This window comes from Myodes glareolus, chromosome 3, assembly GCF_982192425.1.
Source record: "Myodes glareolus chromosome 3, mMyoGla1.1, whole genome shotgun sequence".
NCBI lineage: Eukaryota > Metazoa > Chordata > Mammalia > Rodentia > Cricetidae > Myodes > Myodes glareolus.
In genome coordinates this window covers 10943976-10963007 of record NC_142028.1, presented here as the reverse complement: position 1 = coordinate 10963007, position 19032 = coordinate 10943976, and the positions used below count along the sequence as shown (strand labels likewise).

The window sequence follows — 19032 nt, the reverse complement described above, 5'->3', positions numbered from 1 at the left end:
ATATTCAGTTTTCAATAAAGCTTAAAAACTCTGATTGCTCTCAATAAAAATGGTCACAGCCTCAGTCTTGCTGTGGTCCCTTCAATCAGCCTTGTTTAATTCCTCATGGCTATTTCAGTTGACCTTGGCCAGTAGGTAAGCAAGGACATTTGCAGGTGATGCCAGGGAGTATATAAGGAAAATAGTTAAAAAAAGAAAAAGGAAAAAGTGGTTGAAGATGAGTAACTCCAGGGAACCATGCACACATACTGATAATAAGGAATAAGGCAGGAACATTCATTGGAGATAAAACGATGGGACAGACACAGTTGAATGAGTGACATTTATTTGAAGAAAATCTACAAATTTAGCTAGAAGAAGAGTTAAAGCAGGTAACCACCAGTTGATGAAATCTCTGTGTTCATTAGTCAACTTCAGCCTTCTTTCCATGAAGAAGGATCTCTGGATGCCAGCACTTGGTCCTGGTTAAGAAGAGTAATTCAGAAAAATGTTATGCAAGTGAACCAGAAAAAGATTCTTGATTCTTTTCAACTTTGGAAAGAAACATTTAAAATTAAAAATAAAAGTGATCAGGAAAAACTGGAACTAACTGGGAGTAGAAGACAATTAGAACTTGGAGATATATTATCTAATGTCTCTTCCTGTGATGAGATTGAGGGTTTTTCTCCTCCTCATGCTTATTGTGCCCTGCCCCCAACTTCTGGCTTCAATTTCCACTGCCTTTAAAACTTATCCATCAAGTACAGTTTCTGACAGCATGGAAACCTACTTTTTAATGCTTCATTTTATCTCTTACTGAGGTTATTAAAGAGGTTTTTCATCCCTGATAGGTAAGTTAGTTTCTTCTAAGTCAGGGCACAGGTCTCTGATCCAAGGGGCTCTGAATTGTGCCCAGGAGATAGGAAAAAGACATGGGATTTTTATTTTCTGGTGATTAAAACATCTGATTCTAATAACCTGGGGGAAAAGAGTTAGAAATTATATAACCTTTTTCATTTAAGACTATTAAGGATCTTAAGCAGACTTATGCTCTATATGGACCAACTGCTCCTTTTACATTGTCTTTCCTTGATACTATTACTGGGGATGCTTTATGTCCCTTTTGTCATGGTAAAAGCTTATCTTAATGGAGTCAGTACTTACTGTGGAAGACTGGTTATTCGGAAAAATGCCAGTATTAAGCTATTAGAAATCAACAAAATAATTCACCCATAATTCGTGAGGTGTACATAGGAGAAGGCATGCATGCATAGTGATGCTCAGTGACAGATTAGATATCCTCCTGAGGCTTATGAGAAATCAATGCTTTGGTTTTAAGGGCATGATATAAGTTACCAGATTCTGGAAAAATGAGAGAACCATGGTGTTTGCCTAATATTGCTGCCTTGAGAGATATGTCACACAGGTTTTTCAGGTAAGAGTCCATGGTACCTGGTGCACTATGTGCCTTTCAGTTCCTGAGATACTGATGGATTTCCTCTGGCATTGAAGCATTCAGGCCACTTTGTGATTTTATGCATATTCCCTTGGAAGTCAATGAAGCATGTAAGCTTGACAGGCAAATGGTCTTAGACATCAATCTTGTCTTCCCTGTATGACTTGCAAAGGTCATTAAATCCTTTGTGTAAAAATTATAAATAACTGTAAAACTTACAGGATAAAACTTAAATTGTCCAGTAAATAAGTGGGCCAATATACTAAACAGACACTTCTTAAAAGAAGAACCATAAATGGCCGATAAATACTTGAAAAAGATGTTCAATACACTCAACTTTCAGGGAAATAGAAATTGAAATTGATTTAAGATTCCATTTCACCCCATCTAATGACCATCAAGAAAACAAACAAAAGTTCTGTCATAATGTGGAGAAAGAGAAACATTTGTACACTATTGGTGGGAATGTATAATAATGTGACAACTGTGGATATTTCTCAAAAACCTAAAACTAGAACTACTCTATGACCCCAAACTCTCACTCCTGGCTGTATGTTCTAAGTCAACATATACTAAAGATGCTTGCATATTCATGTTTATAACTAAACTGGTCACCACAGCCAGTAAAGAGCCATCCTAGATGTCCATCAACAGATTGAAAGATAATTAAATAATCAAGTTAAGCAAAATATGTGAGACTCAGAAAGACAAGTCAGGTCATGAAACTAGAAAAAGGAGTGTGCTTTTTTTCTCTTTACTCTTTGTTCTTTAGGGGCTTGCCACCCAACTCCCAAATAATCACATGGAAACTTATTTTTTCTAATGAATGCTTGAACTTAGCTTGGCTTATTTCTAGACAGCTTTTATTAACTTAAATCATTCCACCTACTCTATATTTCTGGGTTTTTAATCTTTCTCTACTCTATATACCTTTCATTACTCCTTACTCTGTGACTTGCTGTGGAGTTGAGTAGCTAGCTCCTGATGTCCTCCTCATTTTTCTTGTTCTTCTTTGATGTCCCTCTCCCAAATTTTTTATTCCTATTTTATTCTCTCTGCCTTCCAGCCCTGACTGTCCTTTCTCCTGCCTTGCTATTGGCTGTTCAGCACTTTATTAGACCAATCAGGTGTTTTTTTTTTGTCAGGAAAGTAACACAGCTTCATAGAGTTAAACAAACGCAACATAAAAGAATGCAACACAACTTTGTTTCATTAAACAAATGCTACACAGCATAAATAAATGTAACATATCTTCAACTAATATTCCACAAAAAGGGAGAGCTTAAGAAAGGGTAATAGAGTACATTGACAAGCAAGCAAAGGAGGCACTATTTGGTGTAGCAAGAGAATCACTAAGAGGAGGTCAGAAGTCAGGTGGAAAAAAAGCCCAAAGAATAATTGCAATAAAAACCACAAGAAGTAAAATAGCAAAATAAATAAAATAATAATAAAACATATAAATGTATATGTGAAAGTACCCCAATGAAACCCATTATTCTATATTTTAACTTAAAAATGAATGACAATAAAACTATAAAATACAAAAGAAGAAAATTACAATACCTAGACAAAGATTTGGATCAAAAAGTGTAAAAGGAGCAGCGGGCTGCATTCCCACTGCCGGCTCATGGCTAGCTTTACCCGAAATAATTACATGAAAACTGTATTCTTTTAAACACTGCCTGGCCCATTAGTTATAACCTCGTATTGGCTAGCTCTTACATATTGATTCAACCCATTTCTATTAATGTGTATTGCCACTTGACTGTGGCTTACTGGGACAAGTCTAACCAGGGTACATCTCGGAGCAGAGAGCTATGGCATCTGCCTGCCTCTGCTTCCCTTCTCCCACAATTCTGTTCTGTCTACTCCAACCACCTAAGGGCTGGCCTATCAAAAAGGCCAAGGCAGGTTCTTTATTAACCAATGAAAGTAACACAGACAGTTAACCCTCCTCCATCATTTCCCCTTTTTCTGTTTAAACAAAAAAGAAAGGCTTTCATTTTAACATAGTAAAATTACATACAACAAAACAGTTATCAAGTAAGAATTACAGTTATAATATTTATATCTATTTTATCTTTTATCATAACTAAGGAAAGCTATAACTATAACTAACCATTCTTCAATTCCATCAAAGACTCCAGAAGGATATAATATTACCTAAGCAAATAAGAAGTAAACAACTTCCAATCTCTAGAAATGACAGAGACATCTCGCTGCCTGTCACCCAAAGTTTCTCTGTACCGTTGGGGCATCCATGTTCGGCCTACAGGCCCATAGTTTCCAGAAGACATTTTCATGAAGCAGGAAATTTCAAAGGCAGTTCAGTCATTATCTGCTGTGTCCTGCAGAATGTCTTGCAGACTCTTTCATAAATTAGGAACCCCGAAAGACCATCTCACCTTTAGTCCTCTCTCTGCGGGTTCTCTGTGTCCAGTTCATGCAACAATCCAGGCAAGAGCAGTTTCTTGCCCAAATGACTATCAAACTCCATAAGGAGCTTCTTTGATGCCCATCTTCCTCTTGAAGTAGATTGGTGCTGCCAGGAGCAGACGTGTCTCATTGGCATGAAAAGCCCTAAGTTATTAAAACATTAAATGCCATATTCTGTAGTCTCTGAAAGATATGAAGAATGCCTATTTTATTGAAATATATCTCTATATATTTAGAAAATCTAACTAACATGACTACAAGCTTGACTATTATTGATGATTATTCATTAACAACCTATATTTTCTAATTATACATTACATTTTAAAATGAACTATATAATCATAATACCTTAATTAAGAGCAAAAATTTATATATACACAAAACAAAATTGACCTTAAAATCCATACCAATGCAAATTATTCATATCTATATCAAAAAAGAAATGCTGAAAAATGAGAAACTTAAAGAAAGGTTATATGATGAGGGGGGTCTCATTGGGAGTTCTGGAAAGGGAAAATGAGATGCTTGCAAACATATGGCAAGAGATAACATGTAAAGAAGTGGAGGGTGTTCTTAGCTGGTGCACAACTTACTTGAGATAGAACAGAGGAACCTGTTGCTATAGCTAGAGTGGAGAGCAGTTTTTGTGTTTACTGGTAAAACTGGTGATGAGTCCCAGCTGGGTTTACAAGCAGATACTTTAGAATTTTGAAGATACAAATGAAAGTAAAAAACATTAACTCTGAAGGCAAAAAAATCATAGATCAGGAGAAAACATCTAAATTTTGTTTAAATTCAAAGTCAGAATAGTTGAGATTTATTTCAGTGACTCATGGTTTTACAGAAGAATAAGCAGAGTAATGTAAGAGTCGAATCTTTTTTAAAATAAATTTATTTATTTATTAAAAATTTCCACCTCTTCCCTGCCTCCCTTTTCCCTCCCCCTCCAGACCTCCCCATCCCTCTCTAGTCTTAAGAGCATTCAGGGTTCCCTGCCCCGTGGGAAGTCCAAGGTCCTCCCCCCTCCATCCAGGTCTATAAAGGTGAGCATCCAAACAACCAGGCTCCCACAAAGTCAGTCCATGAAGTAGAATAAAAACCCAGTGCCATTGTCCTTGACTTCTCAGTCAGCCTTCATTGATAGCCATGTTCAGAGTGTCCATTTTGATCACATGCTCCATCACTCCCAGTCCAGCTGGCCTTGGTAAGCTCCCATTAGATCAGTCGCACCGTCACAGTGGGTGGACGCACCCCGCATTAGGGTTTGCAGGAGACTTGATTCTAAAGGGGTTCCCAGGTTCAAGAGAGGTCCCCAGATTGTTCCTTGGGCAGCATAGGAGAGGGTGCCTGACCTGGCCTTGTCCCATAGCCATACTGATGAATATCTTGCATATCACCATAGAACCTTCATCTGGCGATGGATGGAGATAGAGACAGAGACCCACATTGGAGCACTGGACTTAGCTCCCTAGGTCCAAATGAGTAACAGAAGGAGGGAGAACGTGAGCAAAGAGTTGAATCTTAACAGCACTATGGTTTGAAGCAATTAAAACTGTTCAATAAAACGAGAATGATTTGTTGATGTGCAGAATAGCTCGTTCTCATGACCCTGAAACCTCATGCAGATATGAGAAATAAAATATGAGAGGAAATGGTGAAATATCTGACAAAATAAATGTGTGAATTTTAGATAACAGAATAATTTCTGAATCTAGGGAACTGGTGATACTCTCCTTGATACTAATACAAAGGGAGTTACAGGGGTGGTATGAAAAAGTTTACAAAATGCCCTTATGAATCAGTAGACACCAAGCTTTTCAGAGAAAAGAAGATTGAAAGACTAGGGGTCAAGTTATTAGGACTTTGTTAATGGTATGGAAATCAACAATTGGACTAAGGATATGACTGAGTGGGTCAACTCACCAGGGACTATGTTGATTCTCTAAAAACCATGTGTCATAGTGGCACATATCTATAACCCCAGCACTGGAGATGTTGAGACAGGCAGACCCCTGGATCTATCTGGCTGTCCATCAACCAAAATTGTAAGCTCTAGGTTTAGTGAGAGACCTTGTCTCAAAAGAAAAAAGAAACAACATCAACAACAACAAAAAACGAAGGAAGGTGGAAAGTGATTGAGGAACATCCAATGCCAACATCTGGTCCACATACATCTGGTGATACATACAAAGAAAGAAACCAACAGTTGTAATATAAATCACACTTTTATATATTAACTTCATATCAAGTTATAATTGTCATATGAGTGGGAGTGACTTAAAGCTTGGAAAATGATTTCAACAAAGAAAAAATGAATTATACTTATTTCTTTATTTATTCATTCATTTGTTTGTTTTATATCCCAACTACATATATGTGACAGTTGTGTAGCTTGGTCCACTTGTGGGACTCCTAGCAGTGGGAGCAGAGGCTGTCCCTAACATGTTTGCTGACTCTTGGGTTACCTTGACAAGCCTTAATACAAGGGGAGGTGCTTAGTTTTACTGCAACTTGATATGCCATACTTTGTTGATACCCATGGGAGGCCTGCCCCTTTCTGAATAGAAAGAGAAGAGGAATAGATTGAGCAGGAAATGAAGGGGGGGTGATAGAGGGAATGGGAGCAGGAGGTAGTTTTCAGGAGATTGTTGCAAAGGAGGTGTGTTGAATTAGGCAGTGGCAAGTTTTCTCTGTATCTGGAAGCTTTCTCTTGAGATGTCTTAGCTGCCCAAGACTCTGAATCCAAATGCTACTGAAAAAAAACATGCCCTGGGAACAGTTTTATATATGCATTTTGTGGAAACTGGCTGCTTTGACATTTGTTATACATGACTACAATGGAAGGAATGTGACAATGTCTTGACTGTAGAATGTGCCAGGCATGCCAGTTCCTCACTCCAGACATTGGCTTGTTACTTGAAAGACATGGAAATTCTCAGGCAGGTGCAGGTTACCCAGTTAAGGACTTAATTAAACATCAGATACCAGTTCTCATTCAAATCTATCAGACTTCAAAGTCTAGTATTTCATCACTGCTGGTGGACAGCTCTTAAATAAATATTGATAGACTTTAAGGAATGTTTTTGCAACTCCTTTGATCTGTGGCTATTAGCATGATATTGATCTCAAAAGGATTTGTGCAATGGCTCTCCTCCATCCACTACTGTTTTCTGCAATAGCAATTTCATGAATTGAGGACTTGAGGAGAGTGAAGCAGAGGAAAATGTTCTTTGACCTCAGGGGGAAAAACATTCTGGTATTTCACCAGGACAGTTATTTTCTGGAGTTGGGAAAGTTCTTAGTTAATATGTCCTATTTGCTTTTCATTCTGTGCACATATTTTCCAAAGCAAGTTTGTGTGCCCTAAATGAATGCTTGAGGACACCATCATAAATTTGCTCAAGCCATCTCCCCACACTGAATAAAAGCACATCCTTTAAAATTGTGGGACAGACTCTATAACTCAGCACCAGAGCCCTCAGAAGCCAGCATTCTGCAGAAACAGTTGCATGTTTGTTTAAAATGTGTATCTTTTTCAATGTGGGGTGCATGCTTTGTCATCCCAGCATTTGGAAGTGTGAGGCAGACGGATTCCACATTTAAGAACTACCTGGAATACATAGATGGATCTCATCTAAAACAAATAAAACCTTTACAATGACTTGTTGGATCTAAATCTCCTGTAAGGACCATTTTGTAATAAAGACCACACAGAAGTTCAGGACTCAGAGAGAAGTATTTGGAGCTAGGTTTACAGCCTTTCCTTACAGACTCCACACATACTTCCTAGTTCTTTCTTCATCTCTATGCTTTACCCCCTCCTAATATTCATATGCTTCCAAAAATTAACAAGGAATACTAAAAATAGCAAAATGACTGAAAAATGGAGACCAATTAAATGTTATTACAGTTTTATCAAGTGTCATGCAAGAATGATCCAAGGTAACAATATATACGATTGCACATATGCACACACACACATGCACGTACGCACATGCACACACAAATGCATGAGAGATGGGTAGAGAGGCAGTGGAGGGGAGAAGATATTACTATCAGTACCTTTAAAACAAAAATCCAGACTTGAGTTATTTGAGAAAGAGAAAAATGTCCATGTTATTGAACTGATCAAACCTTGAACTTTATCTTTACTCAAAAACAAAACGCTTACAACTGAATGACCATTCTTTTCCTGGTTTTGATATACGTATTCAATTGGGCATACTAGTATTGATTATTGTCTTCAAGAATGTGTTTGTAATCAGGGAAAACTTAAAAGTTCCACAATGGAGAGAACACTTGGAGACCAGGCCTCCGGCTCCAGACTAGAGAATACTGTGGATAACCAGGCTTTCAACTATGTGTGAATCAGCAAGAATTATAAGCACAGGCTCATGACGCCATTGAGACCAGTATCACAGCAAGCAATATACTCTATATCCCAAGTGTCTTCAAATGTCAACCCAAGGCTGGAGATTCTGCTGCAGTGGACCTAGAGTCCCCTGATAACTGAAATTTAGGCTCAGTCAATCTCAAAGGTCAGTGTGAGATGTGGTCGTTGACTTTTGAGGTCCCAGGAGTAATTGTAGGTCAGAGACTACACTTGTGTATAGAGTCTCCCTGAATACACACACACACACACACACACACACACACACACACACACACACACAAAACACAGGTCAAAGGTTCGGCCTCTGGTTCTCAGCATAACTATAGACAATAAACAGATTTCACTGAGGGTATCTGACATTTGACCACCTGTCTCCCAGTGGGGTCACATAACCCAAAATCTGACTAGCCTTTTAACTCTCTCAGGGGTACTTAGAATTCAGAGTATAGCCTTAACCTTAGTCCTGTTGCCACATAACCAAGACTAGACCACTTCAGCAACTCCATTTAATTATTAACACCAAATTTTACTGGTCCTTATAACTTCATACATACATTTCTCTAAGGAAGATTGACAGAAACCCAAAAATCTGAGTAGAGTCAGAAGAAAAGCAAGTTGATGACATCATTTTAGCAGATGTTCTAACTATGACAAAGAAACACAAAGACTATAACACAATGTAAAAGCAGCCATAACAAATATTGTGGTAAGAAATATGTAGTCACAATTATTAGAACACAAAGTACTAAATATAACACAAACATTAATACCAATAATCAACAACACGATGACCTAATTAACACATTTTATTAATAACTCTAAATATCAGTGACTTTAGTTCTCCAACCAAAAGTCACAGGCTGAGTGAATGGACCAAGAAGCAAATTCCACTTTTCTGCTGCCTGTAAGAAACACGGTTTTAAAGTCAGGCACTCTCTTAGAGTAAAGCGATGAGCAAAAGAATGCCAAATCAAATGAGAACCAGGCAGCTATCAAGCTTAGCTCTCCTAATAACTCACAGATTAGACTACAAACCAAAACTAATAAGAAGTAGTAGACAATACCTCATTCTAATCAAGGGAACAATTAACCAATAAGTTATTGCTTTTCTAAACACATTATGCGACAAACTGTAGGGTGTCCTGTTTAAATAAAAAATCTACTACTGGATTTAAAGACATAGATTAGCATCAATCAATTAATAGGAGGTGATTGCAATACTCCACTTTCTCCAATAGACCGGTCATCTGGACAAAAAAAGAAAATCATCAGAATTAATTTGCATTATACATCAATTGGACTTAGTGGATATATACAGAATATTCCTCCGAAACACCAACGAATGCACATTCTACTCAGCATCATATCAATTATTAAAAATAATCCATATCCAGAGATGCAAAATAAACTTTTGCAAATCCAAGAAGACTAAAATAATTCCAAGTATTTCTTCCTATCACAATGCACTAAAACTTAATATTGCCTGCAAACAAATCTCTAGTAAATACACAAACTCATTCAGATTTAATAACTCAACATTGAGTGATGAATTGGTCAATGCCTAAAGTAAGAAAGAAATAAGCAGTTTGCTGGAACTAAATGTAAATGTAAACACAACACAACAAAACCCCTGGGACACACTGGAAACAGTCCTAATAGGAAAATACATAGCTCCAAGTTTCTACATTAAAAAAATCAGACAGAACACAAAAATGACTTAATAATAAAACTCAAAAAATTGAACTAACAAGAACAAACCAAATCCACACCAAATTAATGGCAAGAAATAATAAAAATTAGTCCTGAGATTAACAAAATAGAAACAAAGAAAATAATACAAAAAGTCAAATAATCTCAGACCTGGTTCTGTGAGAAGATAAACAAGATTGACAGATCTTCAGCCCAACTAACTAAAAGAAAAAAAGGACTCAAATTAACATAATCAAAAAAATTAACAGAAAAACAAAACTAACTGTCATTATATATTAAATGTACTTAACGGAACACAACAGACACCAAATAAATTCCTAATATTTGAAGGAAATTTTTAAAATCCTGTATTCCATTAATCTGGAAAACCTAAAAGAAACAAATAAATTGCTAGATTCAGCTAAACCACCAAAATTAAGTCAAGTCTAGACCAACAACTTATACAGAGTCATAACAAATGAGGAGACTGAAATAATAATAAAAAGCCTTCTAGCTATAAAAAAATGTCCAGAGGCATATGGATTCACAGCAGAATTCTACCAGACTTTAAAATGACATCTATAGCCTATTCTTCTGAAACTATTGAAAATAATAGAAACAAACAGAAGGATCGCTTCCAAGCTCCTTCCACGAAGTCAGCATCACTTTAATACTAAAGTACAAACCAAAAAAGAAAACTGCAGGTCAATGTCTCTGATGAACATAGACTCAGAAATGTTTAATAATATTTGTAAACAGAATACATAAATAGGATTATACACCATAACCAACTTGGTTTTATCCATAAAATGCAGAGATGGTTTTACATACACAAGTCAATAAATGTAACAAGTCACACAAATGGATTTAAAGATAAAAACCACATAATTATCTCAAGAGAAACAGAAAAAAAAACTTTTGAGAAAAGTTCTGGAGAATGTAGAACTAGAAGGAACAAAGCTTAACATAATAAAAGCTATGTATGACAAAACCCTCTGCCAACATCATCCCAAACGGAGAATTGAAGCAATCCCCCTGAAGTCAAGAATGAGACAGGAATGTCCATTATCCCCACTCTATATCCCATGCTTGTGGCTTGGTAGAATTAAAATTGTGAAAATGATCATTTTTTTTAATAAAATTTATTTATATATCCACTGTAATCCCAATCCAAATCCTAATCTCATTCTTCACAGAAATAGAAAAAAAAATTCCTAAAATTCAAACTGAACCACAAAAGATAGCCCAAGCAATCCTGAGATAAAGGACGAATTCTGGATGGAGGGATAGCCATTCCATACCTTAAGGTATATTACAGAGCCATAGTAAAAACAAACAAACAAACAAAAACAAACCCCCCCCCCCAAAACCCAAAGAACAAAAACCAATATAGTATTGCCACAAAACAGACCAGTGGAACAAAGCAGAGGACCAAACATGAGTACACATAACTTCAGCTACTTAGTATTTGACAAAGATACTAAAAACATTAACTTGAGAAAAGAATCTTCACCAAATGGTGCTGTCAAAACTAGAAATTCACATAAAAAGAATGAAATTAAACTCATATCTATCATCTTGTACAAAAACAAACTTCAAATAGATCAGAGATCTAAACATGAAACCTGAAATACTGAAATTGATAGAAGAAAATATAAGGCATACCCTACGTGATACAGGCAGAAAAAAGGAATAGGATTCCATTTGCTCAAGAATTCAGGACAACAGTGGATAAGAGGGATTTAATAAAATGAAAAGGATTCTGCATAACTAAGGGAAGAATCAACCAGGTGGTGAGCAAACACAAAGCAGTAGAGAGAAAATTTGCCACCTATACATCTGACAGATATGGAGGATTAATATCCAGATTATATTATACTGACAAATTCATCCTATAAAGCCAGTATTAGTCGGATACCAAAACCAGGTAATGGTACCATGGAAAAGAAAAATAACAACCAAGTTTGATGAACAGAGATGCAAAATTTCTCTACCAAACACTTGCAAATTGAACTCAGGCACACATTAAGAGCTTACATTATGACTAACTGGCTTCACTCCAGAAAGCCAAGGCTGGTGTCAACAAATGTAAATCAATAAGTGTATTACAAAATACAAACCACTTAAGAACAGAAAAAATATAATAATTTCAATTGCTGAAAAGACTTTGGCATTGTTTAATGTGCCCTCATGATGAGCATCCTGAAGACATTAGGAATAGAGAAAGCATGCCTCAGAACAATAAAGGCTATATACAACAATCTTAGGGCCAACATTAAACTAAATAAAGACAAACTGGGAATATATCCTCTAAAAACAGTAACAAGAGAAAGACCCATTCTGCCCTCTCTTATTTAATATAGTTCTCAATGCCTTAGCTATAGTAATTAGATCAACAGAAGACCAATGGGAAGAAAATAGGAAAGGAAATTGCCAAATTATTATATTTCCATATTGTATGATTTCTATACTTTAAGATCCTATTGAGTCTACTATCCATATCTTAGATCTAATCAATACTTAAAGCAGAGATGCAGGATATAAAATCAATATAAAAACCAGAAGCCTTAAAGCACACCAGCAATGTACTTTCATATAAAAACAATAGGAAAAAAATCATTCATTATAGCTCCAAAAATTAATTGATGTATATCTAAGTATATATCTAAACAAAGAAATAATAAAATGATGTTATAATTACATAAAATATTTTAAAAACAACTCTATCCAGATACCGACCAATGCTATAATTTTTTCAAAATAAAACAACCTGGGTTCATTTTTTTTCAGAATTCCACTGGGCTCTTTACCTTTGGGAAGAGTTTTAAGTGCCCCAGACAACATGTTGTATTTATATTCCCAAAGAAACTAATGTTTCTTTATTTTTGAATAACAATACCTTTGAATAAAACTGCAAGCCTCTTGTAAAAATGAAGCTTATTATCTTAGCATCAGTGTGAGAAAATGTATAAATCTCGAGCAGTTTTTAATACAATCTTGAAACACAGGAGTCAGGAGTGAATTTCTAAATACAGTCTTGAAACAGGAGTCAGGAGTGAATTTCTAAATACAGTCTTGAAACGCAGGAGTCAGGAATGAATTTCCAAATACAGTCTTGAAACACAGGAGTCAGGAGTGTATTTCTAGCCCAATCTTTGTTTGTTTTTTTTGCAATTTGTGTAGGACAGTGACCTGAAAAGATAGTTAATCATCATTGGACTGGTAGAAAAAAGAGCTAAGTGACTTTAAAGAGGAACTTCCTGGAAGGATAAATGTTGGACATGCCACAAGTGCTGTAGAAGACAGAGTTCAGGTAAGACATTTTGAGTCTGCTCTCAATATTACTTCAGTGTACAATATTTCTGTGCAATACAAAGGAAAGATATGGGGTGTTTATGGTCCATGGAACAAGTTATATGGCCTGTGCTTTCTGTGCAGCTCTCAAAAACAGTTATCAATCCATGCAGGAAAAAAAAACAGTTATCAATCCATGCAGGAGACAGACATAATTTAGGTTTTCACAGCCTCCAGTTATAGCAAGTAAAAGATATTTGAAAAATAAGAGTTGGTAAATCATTTCCCAGTTCTGTTCAATCATATAGAACAATGAGTTGATTCCCCCTTCTTTTCTTTCTTTCTCTCTTTCTCTCTTTCTCTCTCTCTCTCTCTCTCTCTCTCTCTCTCTCTCTCTCTCTCTTTCTTTCTTTCTTTTTTTCTTTTTTTCCTTCCAGTCTTAACTTCCTTTGACCTGGAAAAAGGAGGGTGCAGTTGATTCCTCCCTCCCTCCCTCCCTCCCTCCCTCCCTCCCTCCCTCCCTCCCTCCCTCCCTCCCTTCCTTCCTTCCTTTATTTCTTTCTTTCTTTCTGGTCTTAACTTCCTTTGACCTGGAAAAAGGACAGTGCAGAGCTAGATGGTAGCCAGGAATAGGCAGAGTCTCTGAGCTGCTTCAGTCTCTGATGCCAGATGAGTGTGTGATTCTTCTGCTGTGTGACTTGGAGGAAGGAATGTGAGATTTTCCTGGTGCCTTTATCTCCAACTTAAAGATTTTCAAATTCTGGCTGGTGTAGCTCCTATCACAATGGAGGGCTCCCGGCCTGCCACTTTCTGTCCTCATTTTGCAAACCTCATGAGAAAATTGTTACCGTCAATAGAGCACTGGGGTCCCCCGTTTCCCAGGAAAGGTGTAGGTCGTCCTGTTTTCCTTCTCCTCGGTCCCTTGGGCAGATGGGTTCTTGTCCGTGTTGCATTCCTGTGGCCCATGAAAAGTAAAAGGCAGACACAGATCAGCTGAGGCCAGGTAATTCTGACCCTGCTTCCCCCATGTACCAGAGAAGACTGTGGTCTCCTCAGGAAAGACTGCCAAGTACATTCAGATGTCTGTGGTCACCTTTAAACTTTCTTTGCTTGAAATACTCTTCTTAGTCATTTAGAATCAAGAAACAACCCATTCAGATAAAGCACATTTCACGCCCTCAAATGAGTCTTCAAATTCCAAAGTACAGAAAACTGATGTCATATGATTCAAGCCAGACTGACCATCTCACCTCCACATTAATTATAAATCAGTTTACAGCTTAGTGTTTATGAGAAACTGAGACCAAAGGTTTATCTTTCCACCGTTTGTTTTGCAAGTATTTATCCTCATTATCTAGAAGTATGCTGAGTTAGTTTGTCTGAGAAAAGACTGGGAATACAGAAGGTAATGCTCAGTTAGTACACTCACCCCTGGAATATCAGAACTGCAGCTATTGTTTTGGCAAAGGTAATGGGAATATTAAAAAGAGAAGATACACAATCTATAAGTGAGGAAGGTTTAGAGTGAGAAAGAAACTTCTAAAGGGTGGAGCACAATCTTCTTGAAATGGTGGAGCCACGTGTGGAGAGCTTTGTGAGTGGACTGAAAATAAAACTTCACACAATAGGTGGGCTTAGTTTGTGAAGACTGAAAGTGGGAACTATAAATTATGTTTTGCATGATCTAGGGATCTCTAAAAGATTCTAAGTCCAGATGGACTGTGCACAGGTAGGCAGGCAAGGATGGAGGAAAGAACGTCATTCAGTCACTGTAGGATGAACCTGGACTAGAAGGTTAAGATGGCTACCTTTAGAGGTTTGAGAACGTATGTGAAACATTAGGTGTGAAGCCAAGCAAGACAAACTTTACAAACCACGCCAACATGAGATTACCTTGTAAAAGCTGTTTCCTAGTGTTAAGTCTTGAACAGAGACATGCCTGGGGAAATACTCGGAAACTTATTGAAGGATTTCTTACAACCTCAACAAAACACATGATTGATTTTCTGCTCCTGCCATGCCACCTAGGAGCTGAACAGAAGCAGGCACTAAGTTGGCTGGAACATGTAAAGAAAATGAAATGACTTGAATTAAGTTATTTGTACATAGGCATGCTTTTCTGTGGTCTGCATGGGTTTACATTTTGCCCAAACTGGTCTTGAATTGCTAGGCCTACTCCTCTGTCTCATTGCTGCTGAGATTACAGGCATACACTACCAAGTTCAGTAATAACCATGTGGTATGTAATAATGTGATAGAAATAACTTTCAATATATATGGGCAGTAGAGAGCTAGCTCAACTGGTAAAGTGCTAGGCCAGCAAGCACAGGACATTAATTCCACAGAACACGCATTAAAAAAAATCTGAATGTAGTTGTATGTACCCATGATCCCAGTACTTCATGGTAGAGACAGGTAGGTCCCTGGGCTTGCTGGCCAGCTGGCCTATTTTGCTTAGTGAGTTCCAGGCTGGTCAAAGCTCCTGCCAAAAAAAGGAAAAGAACAAACAAAAAACAGATGAGGCTGTCCTCTGACCTTCACATGCACACATTCTCATGCATGCATGTGCACGCACGCACACACTCACACACACATGAATTTGCACACACACACATGCATCTGCAGTTATTTGAACATGCCTTTACATGCATACTCACAGGAAAACACATGCACTTGCACAAAAATGTCCATGCACACACTCATACACAAGAAAAGCAAAAAAGAAAAATTAATGGGTAATATACCCAGTTGAGCCTCCTTATTTATTGATTGTGTTTCAACAAATTTCCTAATCCTGATCTCAAAATCAGGAATGCTGGTGCTTTGTGGCCAGTGGCCAGCATAAAGCCCATGATGACAGCTTGGGTCACCATGTTGTCAGTGCAGGGCATAGGTGAGTTCTTGGAGGAGGTCATAGGATGTGAGGCCACAGTTTGCTGCTTGAGTGTGACCTGTTCACAGTGTGTTTGTAGATTTTGTGCATGGTGTGGGGTTTTATTGTTTCCAAATTCACTACTTAAAATATGACAAAGTGAAGTAAAGAGTTCTTTCATCAAAAAGTGCATGACAGATGACAGAGACCAAAACTATACATGAGAGAGAGAAAGAGAGAGAGAGAGAGAGAGAGAGAGAGAGAGAGAGAGAGAGAGAGAGAGAGAGAGAGGACCTTCAGGCTAGCTTGACCTAACATTTTATGCTCTGCTGCTACTTCAATGTTAATGATGTGAGCATATACTCAAGAAAGTACTTTTCAGCAGAAATGTGCTTGAAAAGTTACTTATTAGTTAGTTGGTTAAACTGTATGAAACAAGGTGCCCCGATCTGTCCTTTGGAATCTGTGTTTAAACGTTTACTAATTCCATGTTCTAATCAATTTTGCAGATTGTAACTAGCATAAGATAACAATGAAACATATGCTTAGCATGTAGTAAACATACTGTGTAATGGGCACATCCACCAAATCATGTTTCTATTTCTCTTTATCCATAGATATTTTAGATAGACAAATATGCCTTCATGAACACATGTGTAAACAAGTGCATGTTTTCTAGATCTTAGTGAAAAACACATTAGTTAGCATAAATGAATTGAAGGAAGACACTTGTTTACTTTCTTACTCTGAAGAATAGACACTCATGCTTGGTGGTGGTGGTACACACCTTTAATCCCAGCACTTGGGAGGCAGAGGCAGGTGGATCTCTGTGATATCATCTTAACAACATTATTGTTAGAAGTCATAGTATGATTTCTTCCTGTTCATTTTGAGTATCTCTTATTATGCAAGGCACTATTTGACACTTTATAAAAATTTAAGGGCAAATTTAATGCACATTTTCTTTCCTTAGGCTTTATAATCTACACAGGCAGAATGATATCAAAATCCTAGTTTCTATTATTTAATGTTTTTGCTCATTTCAAATATAATGAAATCATATACAAGTCTAATAAATGCCACCTTTTCTCTCTTGGTAGGTGATCATTTCAACTGAAGCATTTATGAACAGTGATTACAGACAGTCCCATCACATCCACTATCCAGTCATGGACCAGAGTCAGCATTTAAACAAAACAGCAGAAGTCCAACCTTCAAAACCAGAGAAGACAAGGCACTGTGATGGATTCAAGGTGGGATGGGTGTCAGAGTTCCAGACAAAGATAAGTCAAGAGGGAATTTTTACTTAGAGTAAAGGAAACAAGTCATCTGAAAAAACATTGTTTCAAATTAGAACTTTCATTGAGGTATAAAACTTTAACAACATTATCTATATCTTGATCTAAGTGTTTTAAATTTGAGTAAGGTTTTCCTTTGATGATACTTTTGATGTTTCCATATTCATTAATATTGAAAAACTAGAAATATTTTGATATTTTCTCTGGTTCTTGATGGGTGATAAGATAACTATAAATATAGTTAAAATAAAAAAAGATGTATGTGACATGTAAAATATTCTTAGAATCTTCCTAAAAATCAACAGGATTAGTGTCTATAAAATATTTTATAATCTCAAACTATTGAATTATTTTCTTAGTATTTTTAAAAATTCTGTTAATGAAAGAACATAGTCTGATGAGACAGAATTTGACATTAATAAAAAGATCTGACACAAAGACATAGGTGAAAACTTAATAAAGTCTTATTTTTTCTTATCTGAAAACATGATAATCCTGACCTTTGATTTTGTCACAAAACTATGGGTAATTGATGACATCGTGAACTTCAAACACAGGAGAAAGGATTCCCTTCACAGTGTGATGTGAAGAAGTCAAGGAAGGAAAGGGAGGCAGTTACCCCAATTACCCACCTTATAAAATAAAGATGTTAAGCCCATAACAAACTCTCAAAACCTTGTAAAGGATGAGATATCAACCATGGATGTCTTTTCCAGCACGTTAATTTCCTGACCTAGCTGACTTTGAGGTCTTAAGTAGCTGAGTGCAAACAACAGAGTTAATCAATTGCAAGAACGTTGTTAAAAAAAAACAACACATTCATTTTAACTTTGTCCGGGGAACAAGAAGTTTATTTGTTTTCAGTGACTTCGGGCAAAGTCTGGTCTGATGAAATATCTGAGTAATGTTTAAGCAGAAGGACAGTCCTGAGAAGGTACTGGTTAACATAATGCAGTGACCGCTTATCATCGGGGTGTTATGGTAGGTGATTTCATGTTTCTAGTGAAGTGATTCCTCCTACAGAATCTCAGGAAAAGAGGTCAAGAGGCAAAAGCTAGAGGTTTATGTAAAACATGTTACCTGCAGCCTAGTAAAGAAAACAGAAAAATTAATAATAATAGTTACTAACATTTATTGACGACTTACTGGATGTCAGGCACTAATCTGATGTTTATTTCTGCTAATGGACTTGTTCTTTATTATAATTCCATCGACCAGTTATTACTGTCACCATTTTATAACTGAAGAAAGAAGTCTTATGAGTACCAAGAGAGAATGATTTTCCTTATTTCTTGAATGCTTAGGTTTCTATTATTGTAATAAAGACCATGTCTTTATTATAGGTTTCTATATTAGGTTATATTATATTATAATATAATATAAAATATAATATGATATATAATATATTATATTTATAATATATAATATAATTATTATATAATATATAATATAATATATATTATATTCTATAATAGGTTTCTATTATTGTAATAAAAACCAGTTTGGGGAGGAAGGGGTTTATTTCATCTTACATTTCCAGGCTACAGTCTATTACTGAGGAAAGACAGTAGAATTTAGCAGGACAGGAACCTGGAGAGTTGAAGCAGAAACCTTG

At 36.6% G+C, this 19032-nt stretch overlaps 1 protein-coding gene and 1 long non-coding RNA gene across 8 annotated transcripts in view; one reads left to right on the top strand and one right to left on the bottom strand.

Annotated features, from left to right (window-relative positions):
* Positions 1 to 308: 308 nt before the first annotated feature.
* On the bottom strand, positions 309 to 18148 carry LOC146895346 (uncharacterized). 5 transcript variants are annotated; one of them, XR_015001064.2, is made up of 5 exons: positions 18050 to 18148; positions 14096 to 14202; positions 12853 to 13145; positions 3841 to 4054; positions 309 to 461 (listed from the first exon to the last, which is right to left on the bottom strand). It is a non-coding gene; the product is annotated as an uncharacterized LOC146895346 (long non-coding RNA). The 5 variants fall into 5 exon arrangements; XR_015001062.2 differs by lacking the exon at positions 18050 to 18148 and adding an exon at positions 14341 to 14494; XR_015737410.1 differs by lacking the exons at positions 12853 to 13145; positions 18050 to 18148 and adding an exon at positions 14341 to 14494.
* The window catches only part of Slco1b3 (solute carrier organic anion transporter family member 1B3), a 79514-nt gene continuing 73618 nt past the window's right edge, over positions 13137 to 19032 (top strand). For 2 of the 3 annotated variants that reach the window (XM_085687308.2, XM_048432534.3), the window contains exons 1-2: positions 13137 to 13266; positions 17220 to 17372. Coding sequence is in view for 2 of the 3 variants with exons in the window: in XM_048432534.3 (XP_048288491.3) it covers positions 17244 to 17372 (129 nt within the window). In the remaining variant the exon portion in view is untranslated. The remainder of the gene's footprint in view (positions 13267 to 17219; positions 17373 to 19032) is intronic. The other variant, XM_048432532.3, reaches the window with a different exon arrangement.